Source organism: Myodes glareolus, chromosome 22 (assembly GCF_982192425.1).
Source record: "Myodes glareolus chromosome 22, mMyoGla1.1, whole genome shotgun sequence".
Taxonomy (NCBI): Eukaryota; Metazoa; Chordata; class Mammalia; order Rodentia; family Cricetidae; genus Myodes; species Myodes glareolus.
The window spans coordinates 48,567,346-48,584,936 of NC_142047.1; the positions used below are offsets into that span (position 1 = coordinate 48,567,346).

The window sequence follows — 17,591 nt, forward strand, 5'->3', positions numbered from 1 at the left end:
CTGCAGGCCAAACGGGCGAGTCAGGTGCCCTAAGGCTACTTCTCCCCCCCCACCTCCCTCGGGACCTTTAGTGGCACTTGGCTTCCAGCCGGAGGGAACTCCTTCGCCCCGCCCCACAGCCCTGCCTCCCGATTGGCCCATGCGCCATCCGTCGTCCCTCTTCGACCAATAAGACCGGCGAGACACCGGAAGCCGGAACAGGAAGTGAGGCAGGGTCCGGCGGCGTCTCCTGCTAGCAGCTGTTGCGGGTTATCATGAGATGCCTTGGGCCAGGTCTGAGGGCTCGGCGCCTGTTCCCACCCCGCTACCCGCCGCAGCCGCCGGGGCCTCGGGCGCCTCGGCTGTGCAGCGGGCTCACGGCTGGCGCCATGGACGAGCTGCTGCGGCGAGCCGTGCCACCCACGCCGGCCTATGAGCTGCGCGAGAAGACGCCGGCACCCGCCGAGACGCAGTGCGCCGACTTCGTGAGCTTCTACGGCGGCCTGGGCGACACGGCCCAGCGCGCCGAGCTCCTCGGTCGCCTAGCGCAGGGCTTCGGCGTGGACCACGGCCAGGTTGCCGAGCAGAGCGCCGGGGTGCTGCAGCTGCGCCAGCAGTCGCGCGAGGTGGCCGTGCTACTGCAGGCCGAGGACCGGCTGCGCTATGCGCTCGTGCCGCGCTACCGCGGCCTCTTCCACCACATCAGCAAGCTGGACGGCGGCGTGCGCTTCCTGGTGCAGCTGCGGGCGGATCTGCTGGAGGCGCAGGCCCTCAAGCTGGTGGAGGGGCCGCACGTCCGGGTAAGGCCCCACCCGGGGCCCCCGCCTCCACCCCGGGGCCCAGCCCCTTCCTCCCCGCTTCCTAGGTCCTTATCCAAGCCCCCTGCTGCCCTCTGGCTCCGCCTTGCCGGCAGCAGGTACACAGTGCTTGCGGCGTGGTACACGGCATTGGTGCTGTCAAGGGGGTACCCATTGCGCTTACTCCAAAATAGCTGTCTTTTAAACTGCGCTGTACCTGAACAAGGATGGAGCGCGGCCTTGGGCAGAGTTTGAGCGCCTACCTCGAAGGCGGCATCGCCCTGACAGGTTACAGGAAATGCGCCTAGATGGCCAGAAGTGAAGGTCACCACCGTCTTAGTCTCCAAAGCCTCCAGCCTTCTTTCTGGGGTGCGACTCTGGATAGGAGATTTGTCTCCAAGCTCAGCCCTAGACACAGTGATTCTGAGTTTACTTTTTAATACTTGAACTAATGAGCTGCTTATCCAGTGGAATCACGTAGCTTGCAAGTAACGGAGGTCTAAATAGCTGTGACCCAAAAGATTGTCTAAAGTTGCCCCCAGCCCTTTACGGTTACTATTAGATAGTTAGGAACACTGGCCTGATCCTGAGTTCTTGCACAGCGATACCAACATTTCAGACGTTCCCGTCCTTCAAAGATTCATCAACTTTTTCAAAGCCAAACAGTGGAGTGTCCTAACTCTTTTGAGAGTCTAAAACAGGCATGACAGTTTTTTCTACCAGTCCCTCATTTTGGGTGACATGCATCTCCTTTACGGTGAAGGGCATACTTACCGAGGTGGTTGTCACAGACCTCTGAGCAAATATGTTCATCTCTGATACTTGTCCCCAAGCCAGGTTCCTTTGCACCGACCAGCACCATGCTGTGTGAGGATTAATCCCGGGATTTTTCTCATTTTGGTTGCTTGCCCTTGGGCAACAGTGCATATGAGCAGATTTTTCAAGAAAGCTGGTTCATTTCTGAGGCTATGTGTTACCCAAGGCTGTAAGCTTTCATCTGTAGAATCCCTGACTGAGAACCCCAGATGTTCACTGCTTATTGCATAGTGATATGGCAGAGAGCCTTGTTCCAGGCTCTGCCGCAGTCTGAATGGGTGAACTTTTGTATTCCATGCTCCATGGCGTTCAAAACGTCCCCACAAGTATATGGTCAGCTCTTTGAAAACTGGAACCTTGTCTTACGTCTCCTGCATAGTAAAGTGACAGCTGAGGCCTGGATAGAGACTCCAGGGAGGCAGACATTTGTCTTTGAGGTCAGACTGCTCCATGCTCCACCCCAGGGTTCAGAACTACAAAGGAGGTCAGAAAGGGCCTGAAAGACCCCCACCTAGATACGAGGCAAAAGCAGCAGCTCTTAGATAGCTTCTGATGCCCCATCCAATTCCAAATTCTGATTCTGGGAGTTCCTTTGCCAGCCGGGGCTCTCAGTAGCTCACCATGGCTGCTGACACTGTGACGTTGAGACTGACTGTGGGGAGGCGCTTGCATCTGGCCATCAGAAGCAAGACACGCTTCCATACAGTTCCCCTTGCTTTCTAGCCTTGGCTGTCCTCCACGGAAGGGAGAAAGACACTGCCGACTGCTGGCCAGGAGTCGTGAATGAGGCTTAGAGGTATTTGTCAGCAAAGAGGGAATAGCCACAGCCTGACCTTTGCCCTTCTATATGATGCACACTTTGGAGGCCCTGTGTGCTCCTCCATCTAGATCTAGGCTAACTGCCCTGTTTAACTATACACAGTTAAGCCAATTGGTTGCTTTATCCTTCTCGCAGTTTTCTGTAACATTTTCTCAGGTATTTTGATAATAGAGATTTTATTCCTCTCCCTAGCGTTTGTTGGCCAGGATTTGGTATTTTCACCTGTCACCAGAAGAACTAGAATGTGGGTGTGTACAGACATAAGCCAGAGATCAACCTGGAGTGTCATCCTCAGAAGCTGTCTGCCTTAGTTTTTGAGACAGGCTCTCACTGAGACTTGGGACTCGCCAGTTAGATTAGGTGGGCAAGTCCCAAAAATATGCCTTTCCCACCCTCCCAGTGCCAGCTACCACTATACTGGTTTTCCTTTACTTTATGTGTACCAATGTTTTGCTCGCCTATATGTGTGTGTGCCATGTACGTACAGTGTCTGCAGAGGCCAGAAGAGGGCATCAGATCCCCTGGAACTGGAGTTTCATCCAGTTGTAAGATGCCATGTGGATGTTGGGAACCAAACCCAGATCCTCTGCAAGGTCAGTTAGTGCTCTTACCTTTCCAGCCATCTCTCCAGCTCCCCGCCCCCACCCCACACTTAAAACACTAGCGTGAAGGACCAAACGCAGGAAAGCTCTTAATTGACTGCTCTGTTTCCTCAGCCCCGTGCAGTTCCTTTTTAAAAACAGACTGTGTTTACAGCAGTTTTAGGATCACAGCAAACCTGAGTGCAAGATACAGACTCCCCACTTCTCTCAATTGTCACCGCACCAAGGGCTTCTGCTGCTAAGTGTTCTGCGAGTTTGGTGTGCAAACTGTGTTCATGAGGCCACTCAGATGAGGACAAAACCACCAGTTGGCTCACAAGGCTTTAGAACTGACTACAGGCCTCCTGGGCCTTTTTGATTTTTTTTTTTTTTTTGTCTTTGTTTTTTCTTCTGTTTGAGTTTTGTTTTTCTGGTTTTGGGTTTGTGTGTGTGTGTGTGTGTGTGTGTGTGTGTATTGGTTTTCTGGAAACAGGGTTTCTCTATGTGGCCCTGGCTGTTCTGGGACTTGTTCTGTAGACCAGGCTGGCCTCGAACTCAGATCTGCCTGCCTCTGCCTCCCAAGTGCTGGGGTTAACTACTTGTGCCACCACCGCCCCCAGGGCTTTCTTAAATGCAGTGTTTTCTTAGGAAGAGTCCCGGTTTGCTTTCCTTTTCTTTGACAACATTCTGACCAAAGCAGCTGGAGGAGAGAAGTGTTTATTTGGCTTTCAGGTCACAACAGTCCATCATGAAGGACGCCAAGGCAGGAACCTGGAGCCTGCAGCTGAAGCAGAGACCATGGAGAGTGGGATGCTGTTTACTGCCTTCCTTAGCCACCTTTGTTATACTGCCCAGGCCCAACCTGCCCAGAGGTTGCAGCGGCCACAGTAGTCTGGGTGTTTTATGTCAATTATCAATCCATATAATGCCTCCCTCAGGCAGTCCACTGGAGGCAGCTCCTCCCTGCAGGTTTCCTCTTCCAAAGTGTGTCAAGTTGACAAGCAAGGCTAATTAGGACAGGAATGCACTCACTGCTGAGTGTGCCCCGATCTCAGAACTACTGGTTGGCAGGCTTGCAGCTTACCTGGCTCATGTGGCCTTTGTATTTTCTGAACACTTGGTTACAGACAGAAAGTTACTCTGAGCTTGCTCCCACAGTCTCCCATCACGTGGGTTTGGGTCCCTGTGTGTTGAACCCCGGTTGGTGCTGTCACTTTAGAGTAAGTGGTAGATGACAGCCCCCAGTGCCAGTTCTGTATGTTTCCCCAGACAGAGTAGAAGACTGAGTGAGGAGATAAGCCCGTTCTTGTTCCCTGTCTTGACCTGGGGGATGTGGTCTAGATGATTGCAGCTAAGTTCCTGAACTCCCATGGGATTCTTAGACTGGCCATTGAGGTGAGCTGTTAGCTGAGGCTCATCTCAGGAGAACTCGAGGTCAGCTACTTAGTAAGACGCCAACTTGGGCTGCATAAGCCCGTTTCAAAGAGCCAGAATGTTAACCCATAGGAGAAAAAAAACAACCCAACATGAATGTATTGTTCAGTGTGGGGACTAATATAAAATCCTAAAAGCAGAGTTACCATGCCAGGAAAAGTTCCCCTTGGTTACAAGTTAAACAGTGTTGTTTAAAAAGATAAAATTGCTGCTGAGTTCAAGGCTCTTTGCTGTGCTTGGCTTGATGGCCTTTCTGGAGATGGCACAGAAGGCTTTGGGCTTACAGAGGCGCCAGTTCAGATCTGAGCCAGCTGGGCTTGCACTCCTGTGTTCAGTTTTGATGCTAATACACCCATAGGTGACCAGGGAGCAGCATGAGAGGTAATATCCATGTCATCCAGACAGTGCTCCCTAGCAGGAGCTGAGTCCTCACCAGAGGACAGTGGCCAGCTTCTAGTTCAGGTCTGTGTAGTGGCCCCTGCCTCAGGCTGTGTCTGTGGGTGCCAGGAAAATACCCATTGGGTGGAGTTGGCTGGATTGGGTTTCTCTCCACACAGTTGTAGCAGCCCATGTGGCTGTCGGTTGCATTTCTCTTAGGTAAAAGTGCAGTAAAGGGGAGCTGTCCCCAGGTTGGGGAAAGACAGTCAGTGCTGACTAACAGCTGGCAGGCACCAGACCAAAGTTGGCAGTTACAGCCCTTACAGGATTCTGGACAGGCAGTTTGGGCCCAGGATTCATAGTAAGATAGAAGGTAGTGACCCTCGTCAGCCTGAGAGTCAGAAGGGGATGATCCACCTTTCCCCACACAGCCCCCATTCTTGGTACTGATGGACAGCCTTTCTGCCTGTTAGGCAATGGAGTACCTCCTGAGCACTCTAGCAAATTCTGTGTTCTAATAAGTTCTGTGTTAAATGTGTGCTTTTTCTGTGTTAGAGCATGGTTTATTTTTGACAGGGACAGAGATTTTAGTATATCAAGTGCCCCCCCCACTGCTGTGGCCTGTGAGCTGCAACTCTACTCTTTCTTGACCCCACCCCTTTTCCCTGACTGTAGCTTTGCCTGCCTGCACCCCCTCCCCAGCTCTAGACTCTCCACAAGGCAAAGCAGCTTTTCCTCACATACCCCAAAGAGGTCACTCTAGAAAGCCAAGCGTCTCAGAAGAGACCAGACTTTCCACCGAGAGAAGGACAGCCTCCACGATCTCTGGGACTGAGTGCAGGGGGGAGGGGGGGTTGGCTGGCTGACAGCCTGATGGTTCTGATGGTTCCTGGGGCTCTCGGGCACCTCAGCTTCTGCTGTGACTCATAACTGCTGTGCTAATGAGCAAAAAGCACAGGAGACTTTCTATTGCCTATTGTGTGACCTGGTGACCTGGCCGCTCGCTGTGGTTACTTCCCTCCGGAACAGCAGTTATAGAACCAGACAGTGAGACTTCTCACCTTTAGCCTACATCCCCTGCTCTTGTGTCCAGCATCACATGCCACAGCTGTCAGCAGCCCAAAATAGAAGAGGCTTCCAGAGGGGAGGCGTCATCAGTGGAGCCAGGGTTCCTGGCCTTTTTCTGCCATGAGTGTCAAAATGTAGCCGATCATGCCTGCACAGCCAGCCTGTTCCAACCCCACAGTGAGGGCACAGGAGCAGCTCCCCAAGCCCCAGAGGATGGGTGTAGGATGTGTTTGCATTTTTTCCTAGGGATAGAGTTAGTGTTTCTTTAAAAATGGAGATCTTGAGACCTTGAAGGATGATCAGGTACAGAGTATGCAAAAACTTCTTTGTTCTGCTTTGGAGACCAGATTGTCCTCAGAGTCATAGAGCTCAACCTGCCTCTGCCTCCTGAGTGCTGGTGTGTACCCCCACTATGCCGAGCTTTTCTTAAATCCTTGTGTATGTGTTGTGGGTCCAGACGCACATAGCATCAGTGGTCAGCCATTGGCATTGACCCTTGTCTTCCAGCTTGTTCACTGCTGCGAATGCTACAGGCCTGCAGCTTCCAGGTATCCTCTTGACTCTCCTTAGGAGTGCTGTGTTCTGGAGATCCACTCAGCTTTGTATTTTCGAGTGGGAGGCGCTTTACCCATTAAGCAATCTTGAGCCAGAGCATGAGGGTTCATAAAGGCTCTCCTGTGTTGTCAGCTCATGGCTCTCCACTCACCATTACCAACACCTTCTCTGTCTTCTTGGGGATTAGTGTGTGGGTGAATGCTTTGACTAAGGTGAACTTTGCCCTGCAGAGCCTTCACCCGAGTTTAAAAAAAAAAAAAATGAGATCTAGAACATAAGGTGAAGGGCGTGCATAGCTTCCACCCAGCTGCTTTCCCAGTTTGCGTCCTTCCCAGAACGGTCCACTCTCGTGCATCCTGCAAGCAGTCCCTTCCTGCTCTTTCACACTCTCCCATGAGCCTGAGAGTTGTGTGCAGCCATTCAAAACCCCTTTCTCACATTGAACAAGGTTCCTTGGTCCTGGGTTTGTACTCTGCACCCTGTAAAGCTACCCAGGATAAAACTATGCCTCCTCTGTGTCCTGGCACTTAACTGCATGAATGGAAAAGCCATATTTATGTAAAGACTTTTCTTTAGATGTGGAAGGTCGCCTCAGTGAACCGGAAGCACTGGGCTGTTTACAGTTCTGTCTGTCACTGTGGAATTCACCTGTGAGTAATAGACCCAAAGTCACAGAGGTCTGTGTAGCAGAGAAGTTGGTCACTTGGGTCGAAATCTGGAGTGAAGCAGCCCCAGGCTAACCCTGCTCTTCGGGGTCCTGGATTGGGCGTGTACTGTTCTGCTCCTGGCCCAGTATGACTGCTCTAAAATTATCTATCCCAGCAACTACCAGCTCACCATGGAAAAGACTAAAGGAAAAAGTCAGCAAAAGCCATGTTCCTGATGTCATTAAGGCTCCCAAAGCCAGTACAAGACCCCTCTGCTTACAGCTCATTGTCCAGAAGTCAGGCACGTGGTCACTGCCACATGCAGTACAATCTTGAGCCTGGCTGGAAGCGTGGGTATGCAGACATCAGGATACAGAAGTGTGTATCTGTCAGTGGGTGGATAGATTCCTGGGGGGACACTTGCTTCTCTGAAGCTGCCGTCCTTTCTTCCCCAGGAAATGAATGGAGTACTAAAGAGCATGCTGTCCGAGTGGTTCTCCTCTGGCTTCCTGAGCCTGGAGCGGGTCACCTGGCACTCGCCCTGTGAGGTGCTTCAGAAGATCAGTGAGTGAGTATGGCGGCCATGGCCTGCATGGCTTTTACTTCACCTGATATATGAACACACTGTTGGGTGCTGGACTGTTATCACAGGAAGGGTAAAGATTGGGGTGCACCCCAGAAAGACCCTAGCTAGTTTGTTAGTCACCCAAGGTTATTTATTTATTTATTTATTTTTAACAAAATTAACATGAAATTTGTATTAATAGACTAAGATCCGTATCACTGCAAATTATTCATCTCTATAGCATATCCCCACCCAAGGTTATTTAAAGCAAATGGCCTCATCACCAAAGCTGTACAGACTAATTGGAACAAGTCTTGGCCTGGGCGGTCAGAATGGTGCTATTTCATCCAGTAATTAAAAGTGCCCTGTCAGCATAATCACATCACATTCAGGGCTCAGTGCAACACATACCCTCTCGTCCTGCCCACACTCCACATTGGCCCATATAGTTGAGGGCTGGAAAGCATCCTGGGATGTAAACCTGGGCAGTGTCTACTATTCTAACCCATGCTGGAAGTAGGAATATGCGGGATAAGGCTGGAGACGTGTATCTACCAGTGTTTACAGCATGGAAATTTATTTCCAAAGCAAAGATAATAAACAGTGTTCAGCAGCAAGAAATTCCAGTAAGTTTGCTTGAAACTGCTGCATAAATTCACCTGAGAGCCCCACAAAGTCCACTGAAAGCAGGTGTTGAATGGGCAGCACATCCTGTCATCCCAGTCCATAGAAGGCTGAAGCAGGAAGGTCAAGGTCAGCCTCGGTGATAGTATCAGACCAGCCAGGACTATAAAGCAAGACCCTGTGTCAGGACAAAGTGATGTTAGACACTGAGCAGAAGTGGCAAAGGAGATTGGACTCAACCCTTGATAGTGTGTGATTCTCGCATCTGTCTAATCTCTGTATTGCTTGGTCAGGTGTGAGGCTGTGCACCCTGTGAAAAACTGGATGGACATGAAGCGGCGTGTGGGGCCATATCGGAGATGCTACTTCTTCTCCCATTGCTCCACTCCTGGGGAGCCCCTGGTTGTCCTGCATGTGGCTCTGACCGGTGACATTTCCAACAACATCCAGGTACTTACAAGTGGTCCTTTCAAGACAAAATAGGCCTATCACTGTGTGTGGGGGGCGGTGTTGGATGTCTTCTACTACATAGGTCTCGGTGACTAAATTTAGGTCATAAAACTAGGCAGCAAGTGCCTTTACCACTGATCCTTCTTGTCTGACCCCAGTATTTTGTGTGTGTGTGTGTGTGTGTGTGTGTGTGTGTGTGTGTGCGTGCGCATTGTTTTTCAAATAGGTCCCACTATGTAGATCAGGCTAGTTTCAAACTCACAGAGATCTGCCTGCTTCTGCCTACCAAATCCTATATGACCATGCCCAGCTTCCAAGTATGTTTTAGATGGTGATCTTTAGTATGGTTTTATCCCTTTTTAAAAGACTCTATTTTGGGACTGGAGAGATGGCTCAGTAGTTAAGAGCAACCTCTGCTCTTCCAGAGGTCATGAGTTCAATTCCCAGCAACCATATGGTGACTCACAACCATCTGTAATGAGATCTGGCGCCCTCTTTTGGTGTGTGGGCATACATGCAGGCAGAATGTTGCATACATAATAAATAAATAAATAAATAAATAAATAAATCTTTAAAAAAAATAAATAAAAGACTCTATTTTAAACTCTGATGGATAGTGTGACTGGGTAGGTAAAATCTCCTGGTGTGTAGTTTCAGGCCAGGCCAAGGATAAGCACTCACCTGACTGTGGTGACTTCGAGTTGAGAAGAGCTTCTTGTTGGGGGAGGCTGCTTGCTTGTTTCCTGGCCGCCCAGACTACCAAAATAATCACACAAAAACTATATTATTTAAATTACTGCTTGGCCAATCACTTACACATATTGCTAGCTAACTCTTATATCTTAAACTAATCTATTTCTATTATTTTATATTTTACCACGAGGATTATGGCCTTCTGGCAAGGTCCCAACTAGCGGCTCGTGTCTTTCTCCTCTGGCGACTCCTTGACTTCTCTCTGATTCTGCCTGTGTTGACTATAGTTTCTGTCCTGCCTGATTCTGCAGCCTGTTCATCCCCAAAGACACAGAGGTCTACATTAATTATGAATGGTTGGCCTATTAGCTCAGACTTCTTATTAATTCTTATAACTTACATTAGCCCATAATTCTTGTCTGTGCTAGCCACATGGCTTGGTACCGTTAATCAATGAGGTATTTTCATCTTGCTTCCTCTGTGTTTGGATGTTGACTGCAAACTGAGCCCTTCTTCTTCCCAGAATTCTCCTCAACTTCCTGCCTGATCTTCCCACCTGTACTTTCTGCCTGGGTACTGGCCAATCAGTGTTTTATTAAAACAATACAAGACCATGTTCCACAGCAATTACCTCCCATTTTTTTTTCCAAAACAAGAACTCTGAATCTAATGTCCTTTGTTTAGCTCTTTTTCCAGACCATTATCCATAACAACTTGTAACCAACACTCTAAACAAAGATAAATATCAATAATCCATTTTTTTGGGGAATGTGGGCATAGTTTTCCAGGCGACTTCCTGCTGATTGGGGGTGCTGATAACCTTATGGAGACCTAAAGAAAATTTTGAATTATGGTCAAGTTCTTGCTGGAGTATTCTGTGAGGCTTGATCATCTCAGCCAACAGTCTTGAACCTGATTTTTCTTAACCCAGAATGAATCTACAGCCTCTCATTTCTTGTGGAAACAAAAGCAAAACCTCTTCTCTAAGTAACATGTCTTTTGACTTAAATTTTGAAATCAAGGCATTTTCAAAATATATATGTTGGATTAATCCAGCAGCATTTATAATCAAATGTCTTTTAGCAGCTGTTGTTCCTTCCTCAGCTGTCAAATAATTCAAAGACAACAAAATAGCATACAGTATCCATACTTTCTGTGTATTTTCCATTTTTATGTGGTTTTATTTTAAACTCTCTTTTAATTTTATTTTTAATTTTTTGTTTTTGTTGGGTTTTTTTTTTGACTAGGTTCTCTGTGTATCTTTGGCTGTCCTGGCACTCACTCTATAGACCAGGTTGTCCTTGAACTCACAGAGATCCACCTGCCTCTGCCTACCAAGTGTTGGGATTAAAGGTTTGTGCCATCACACTCAACTGGCCTGTTCTCTCTATATATCTTTCCCAACCTGGCTGTATTCTGTTAAGCCATTGGCTGAAAGCAGCTTCTTTACTTATTAACCAATAAAAGCAACACATATACAGAAGGGCCTCCCACACCAAGAGCTTGAGTCTGTTAACAGGACCCGGTGGGATGGCAGAGAAGTGCAGAGCAGTGTGCTGTGGCATTTGGGAGGCAGCCTGACAGGCCGAGAGCTGGCCGTGGTTCTGTGTGCTGCTGCAAACTGGGAGCTGTGGGGGAACTGGAGTTGTGAGGGCTTAACCTGCCCTTCCTGTGGAAGCTGGTCTCTGCGGCTTCTAGTAGGAAGGTATGGACAAGCGTGTGACACTTGGGAGAGTAGGTCGCAGCCACACAGAAAGACCTACGGGCAGATGAAAGCAGTGAAATCCCTGGGGAGACCAGGTTTGCTCAGTGCTAGAAGATGTGGGGAGGGCTCTGAGGTCTGGATAGACATTACAGAGGTAAATGGATCATGAAGCACATGGTGAGTTAGATTCCCTGGCCTCAGCTTCCCAGCTGGGGAGCTCAGATGGTGGGCATCAGACAAATGGGCACATGTTCTTAATGAACAGAGACAATGTCTTTTGAAGTTCCACGCCTTCTAGCTGGCTTGGGAACCAGTGTTGCTGGTGCTTCTCTGGGGCAGCTTGGTATGTGTGTTAAAGTTCAGAATATATTCCTTCTTATCTGAAAATTCAGCTCTGTAGGGTTTGTTCAGCCTTGAAACCCAGATGCTCATATGTGTAACTCATGTGTATAACTAGAAATCAGCAGCCACATGTATGTGGCTTTTAGAGGGTGGCTTCAGGAAACTTTGACCTGCACACTGTGTATTGAAATGTTGCTGTGGGTTCATGTTTTGCATGGAAGACCAACCTTAACTTCCTGAGGGTTGGACTTGAGCTCCAGAATAGTGTGTGTGGCATGGCATCCCTTGGGATCTTCATAACACCTGTTAAGTGTGTGCTCTGTGAAGTCAGTCCACAAAACACCTTCTTACCATAGGCCCCATTTTAGACAGTGCTGAAGCTGAGGGGGCCTCAGTCACTTGCCCATGAGCACAGCCCATATCCGAGTACAGGAGAAAGGTGTCCTGTCGGGGCTTTGGGCTGAGGAGCCCTGTTCCAGGAATCACATGCTGGTAGGCACTCCGGTGCTGTAAGCCTGTTCGTTCATCCAAGCCAAACTGTGCCTGCTTCAGCACCAAGAGTATTAGCTGCTAGTCCAGTCCTATGAAGTGGCCTTCAGAATATCAGCTAAAATCATTGTAGTGAGCTGGGCATGGTGGCGCACATGCCTTAATCCCAGCACTCAGGAGGCAAAGGCAGGCGAATCTCTGTGAGTTCAAGGCCAGCCCGGTCTACAGGGTGAGTTCCAGGACAGTCAGGGCTGTTACACAGAGAAACCCTGTCTTGAAAAAAAATTAAAAATGAAGCCAGCAGTAGTGGCACACACCTTTAATCCCAGCATGGCTCATGGGTAGGGGGTGCCAGAGAAGACAGATCTCTGTGAGTTCAAGGCCAAGCTGGTCTACACAGTGAGGTCCAGGACAGTAGAACTACACAGGGAGAGACTGTCACAAGATAAAACAAAACTCCCCACATTTAGTAGACAGTGAGAGCCAATGAAGTCTGGCGTCAGCTACGAGACATCACAGCAGAAGTCATTCCTTAGCTTGCTTTGTGGAGGTGTCTGTGTGAATGTATTTTACTTAGGAAGAATCAGAATGCTGGCGTGAGGCTACCGAAGTGCATAGGCAGTCCTCTAAAGGACCGCCTTACCCCGACTGCCAGTGGCCTTGTGAGGAACAGAAGTACAAACTGAGCAGGGGTGCAGAGACAGCAGTGGGCAGAGGATTGAAAGAAATCTCCACGTGTGGCCATTGCCCCCGACACATTGCCCTTCACACAGTGTGTGAAGCAGCTTGTTCTGGAGGGGCCTGGGAAGACCAAAGGTGCTGCTCTTGAGCAGAGCTGACACGGGTCTCCAGGTGGTGAGCAGGGCGGTGTGAAATTGTCTTTTTCAGAGTTTTCAAAACAGATGGCCTGAGCCACCAGAACCTGGGAGGGGATGGAGACTAAAGTCTCCGGCAGCACTTCTGCTTCCATTGTCCTGTGAGGAGTGACAGGTGACTCAGTGTGAGCAGTGCACATGGCGCCCTTCTGAGGCATGCTGCCCGTGTTTTCCAGGGCATCGTGAAGGAAGACCCTCCATCTGAAACGGAGGAGAGGAACAGGATCTCTGCTGCTGTCTTCTACTCCATCAGCCTGACCCAGCAGGGCCTGCAGGGGGTGGAGCTCGGGACCTTCCTCATAAAGCGAGTGGTCAAGGAGCTGCAGGTAAGCATGGTGAAGCAGCGCCCCAGCTCCAAGAGTCTCTGTCGTCATGGCAGGTGAGCCCTGCCACGTCTCTGGGGATACAGGATCCATATAGGAGGGGTTGGAAGAAAAGGAAGGAGGCAGAACAGCATCAGGTGCCAGTGGGCCAGGCTAGGAACCGAAGGAGCAGGCATCTGAAGAATAGCATTGCACTGGCTGTGCAGCACACATGTGTGTGTATGTCACAAGGACATGAGCTTTCTGGAGAGACCTTGCCTGTTTTGCCCTGCACTCCTGGTGGCACACATCAGTCACGTATGTCAGCATGGCCACCTATCACTCTCTGCTGCTCCAGCCCTTCTAATACGGTTGACAACCCTCCCTACCATGCCATGCCAGACACTTCCTCGCTGCAGTGTTCAGGGCCTTGTGAGGGAAATTCGCAGGTCAGGCCAAGCAGTATGAAGGCAAATGCATTAGCTTATGTTGGTCTGATTTCCTTGACTTTGCTGCCCGGGAGGGACACATTACCTGTCCTGAGACAACAATGCTACAGTTTCTCCTGGGCCCAGCTTTTCTGGCTGCCCTGTGGGGAGCTAGGTGGCCAAGTGAGGAGAGTTTACCTCTGAGCTGCTGACAGAGACTGCATCGGCTGCTTCCTGCTCCTTCCCTCTTCTGCCCAGGCACAGCATACAGTGCAAACTCACAGTGCTGACCTCACAGCAGAGCTGGTTGCAGTCGAGGTACTTCCATGCTTAGCACTGCCTTACACTAGTAATGCGGTTTGCTCATGTAAGGCAAGCAGCCTATCATTGAGCTACAGTCTCAGCCCCCTGCCCCCCATCTGCCCATTGTAACATTTATTTTGAGACAGAATATCTCAAAGTTTTTCAGGCTGGACTTGAACTCATGACCCTCCTGTCTCAGTTCCTGCATAGCTAGGATGACAGGCTTGCACCAACATTCCTGAAAGGAATCAGATTTAGATAATTTCGTGTTTGGCAATCTGCTTTATCATCAATCTACCTCCATCCCTCAGAGGTAGTGAAAGCAAATCTCCTCTCCCTGTTGTCTGCTGAAGGTGTTAACAAATGATTCAGGGAGAGGAGACTCAAGAGGACAAGGAAGACAGGGAGAGAACAGGATCGAATTTTCTGGGTGATCCACCCAAGACCATTTCATTGGCAAAGCTAGAAGCTTGACCCACGAGCCTCCTGTGACCTCAAAGTCCTTCTAAGTGTCCTCTCCTGAATGCTGGCCCCGATGGGCTCACTGGGGTTATAGAGGCAGCATACTTGAGAGCCCCAGTGCTCATGAGAAGAGTATGGGAACCCGTTGACTGATCTTTCAATACCGGTCTGTTTTTCTAAATGTTAAGTAGGACATTACACACAATATAAACTCACATACAGAAGGTAAAATAACCTCAGCTGTGGAAGAGCTGCAGAGAAAGGTCAAAGGCACCTGACATACTGACCTCAGAGAGCTGTGTTTTCACAGCAGTGAAATTTTCCCATAGTGGGCTTACTGTGTTTATAGCCAGGGAGTGCTTATGTTTAAGACTATCCATAAGATTTCTATGTGATTCGTATGGTGGTGTGAAGCTATGTCCTGTGGTAATACATCTTTACTGACCCTGCTGTCCCCTCTACCACCACTGAGGTAGAGCTGGACAGTCACACAACATGTCATCTATATGTCACTCAAGCATCCTGGCTCTGGGATCCTCCTAGGAGAGGTGTGGTGCAAAGAAAGTAAAACCCACAGCCCATCATTAGGGCCAGCTCTCTACTTGTAAGCAAGCTGCCCACTCCTGACCTCTGTTTCACCACTGTGTCAGTAGTGTGACTGGAGATTATAGGCTAATCTTGGGAACGTGAGATGCCTCCAGGCCTTGGCACTCACCAGCATCCTCGTGGACATGGCTTGAAAGAAAGAAAGTACAGCTATGCTGTCAGCTGACCCTGCTGCCGGCTGCAGCACACGTAGGCTGTGTGTGGGGACTGTTCCAGTGTGTGTACCACCCTACTGACCATGTGCTCTCTGCCTTCCCTTTTCCTACCTGCTGTGCAGAAGGAGTTTCCTCACTTGGAGGCCTTCTCAAGCCTGTCGCCTATACCTGGATTCACCAAGTGGCTTCTTGGCCTCCTGAATGTGCAGGGAAAGGAGCATGGGAGAAACGAGCTATTCACAGACTCAGAATGCAAAGAAATCTCAGAGGTCACAGGTGACCCGGTTCACGAGAGCCTCAAGGGCTTCCTGAGCAGTGGTGAGTGGGTGAAGTCAGAGAAACTGGTGCAGGCACTGCAGGGGCCACTGATGAGGTTGTGTGCCTGGTACCTGTATGGTGAGAAGCACCGAGGCTACGCCCTCAACCCAGTGGCCAACTTCCATCTGCAGAATGGGGCCGTGATGTGGCGTATCAACTGGATGGCTGACAGCAGCCTGAGAGGCCTCGCTAGCTCCTGTGGCCTCATGGTCAACTACCGCTACTACCTGGAGGAGACAGGCACCAACAGAATCGCCTACCTGGGCTCCAAGAACATCAAAGCCTCTGAGCAGGTCCTCAGCCTAGTGGCCCAGTTCCAGAAGAACAGCAAGCTCTAGGGACATCCTCCCAAAGCCTGGGCCCTTGCTCAGAAAGGAACTGTGTTCGATGGGCCAGGCTTACTCACCATAGGAGCCTTTGCAGGGAAGCCACAGCTGTGCTGTGTCCCCTGACCTCACTAGGCACTCAGGAGGCCCCACCCCAGCTGTCACTGTGCTGGCCGACTCACTGCTTGGAGGAGGTGGTGGTGTGGGTGCACACACTGTGGGAGATAGCACTGTGTTCCTCCAGAAGCTGCCCTGCTGCCCCACAGCCTGTGCCTTCAGGAAGCTCTGCGCTCTGCAGTGTCACCCACAGGCTGCCCAGGACAGAACCCAGAGTACAGACCCTTGGATTTTGTAGAGCTGACAGTCACGTCTTCCTTCCTGCCTGTGCCGTGGCTGCTATTGCAGCTTATAGCTCAGACTGGACACCTTCTGACATGTACAGGACATAGTCGGCCCTCAAGGCTGCTGCTGCTTGAGGCCAGGGTTGGCTTATAGGGCTTAAATGAGATTCCAGTTCATAATGAACTGAACAGTAAAGAACGAGTCTGTTCTATAAACACTAAACATGATTGTTCACTACACACCTTTCTTTGAGTGTGCTTCACTGTGTACTTTTCTTAACGATCAGAGTCCTGGCAAGGCTCAGGGTCAGCTCTGAAATGGCCACAGCATCACATTCCCCAGCCAATCCATTGGGAACAGAGTATGGATGAAGTCAGGTGCAGGATGAGGAGCGGAGAAGAGGTGTGTATGTGTGTGGTTGTCTGTATCTCAGCATGTCTGCATGACTGAGAAGGTCTGTATGTGTTGATGTGTGTAACTGTGTGTGTATATATGCTTGTGACGGTGCTGGGAACGGAATGGTTGACGGGATGGTTTTGTGAGTGTATCTGTGTGCATCTACATCCATACACGTGCATCTGTGAGTGTCACACATCAGCAGGCACAGGGCTCCTACTCTCAGTTGGACATGCATGTCCCTTGCCTTCATTGACTACATCTTCTAGACCTTCCCAGATTGGCCTCCTGCTGCAGAGGGCTGGCTCCTGGAAGCAACTGGGATTAAGGGCTAGTGTCCTCTTCACCCAACTAGAGGCAGGAAGTGGCCGAGACAGGGAGACCTCCAAGGCATAATCTGTCCCCCAACTACCCTCAGTACCCTGTTCTGCAGGTCACCCTCAAACCGCCTGGCTCTCGTCATCAGCTGGCTGACCACCCTTCAAAGTGTGGCCCTGGAGCCCCTCCCTCCCCTGGCCTTCACCTGCTGCCAGCACTTCAGTAATGGCTTCCTTTGCCGTGTTCTTGGTGCTAGGTCATCTGACCTGTTGGGAATCCCACCATGGCCTGACTTTTCTAGCCTGCAGGGCCCTCCAACAGCTCTGGAACCCCATCCTCACTAAGACCTATGGCAGGATGCTCCAGTTGACACAGATGGGAAAATAAAAGGACACTTTCTCAGTAGTCCCACTTCCCTCCTCAGGAGCTGGGGGATCTAAATGAAATGAGGGTGGTGGGAGTGTGGGTACTGGAATTAGCACAGCATTTGTGGTGTGGTAGATTGCTCTGGCCCCTTCCCAGGCCAGCTGGTCATTATAGTTGCTGTCCACCCATTGCCATCAGACAGCACGGCTGCGGGTCCCCTGCCTTGTTCAAAGGGTGCAGAAGAGTGGGGTTTGGGTTAACTGGTCCCTTGCTCGCAAAAGCAGTCTATCCAGAGCCACATCAGCCCACACAGACCTTGAACCTGAGCTCAGGGTGCAGAACCAGCTCTGGGTTCCCAGAACACTGAACTAGTGGCAGGCAGGGAGCTGGGGAGGGATGTAGAGTTGGAAGGGGTACAGGGCTGTGGGGGACCATTGAACTTTAGGGGAGT

General features: G+C 50.2%; 1 protein-coding gene across 1 annotated transcript; it reads left to right on the plus strand.

The window, feature by feature from the left end:
- The first annotated feature begins 210 nt into the window (after window positions 1-210).
- On the plus strand, window positions 211-16,299 carry Mlycd (malonyl-CoA decarboxylase). Its single transcript, XM_085681786.2, has 5 exons — window positions 211-779; window positions 7,531-7,643; window positions 8,558-8,714; window positions 12,995-13,144; window positions 15,197-16,299. Exons 1-5 carry the CDS (start codon window positions 255-257, stop codon window positions 15,728-15,730), a joined length of 1,479 nt encoding a protein of 492 aa, XP_085537912.2. The 5' UTR covers window positions 211-254; the 3' UTR covers window positions 15,731-16,299.
- The last annotated feature ends 1,292 nt before the right edge of the window (window positions 16,300-17,591 follow it).

Excerpts from the sequence above, each read along its gene's own strand:
- Mlycd (XM_085681786.2), top strand. The coding sequence starts at position 255 with ATGAGATGCCTTGGGCCAGGTCTGAGGGCTCGGCGCCTGTTCCCACCC. Across the intron at positions 780-7,530 it reads TGGAGGGGCCGCACGTCCGG|GAAATGAATGGAGTACTAAA; the intron begins GTAAGGCCCCAC and ends TTTCTTCCCCAG. Across the intron at positions 13,145-15,196 it reads GAGTGGTCAAGGAGCTGCAG|AAGGAGTTTCCTCACTTGGA; the intron begins GTAAGCATGGTG and ends CCTGCTGTGCAG.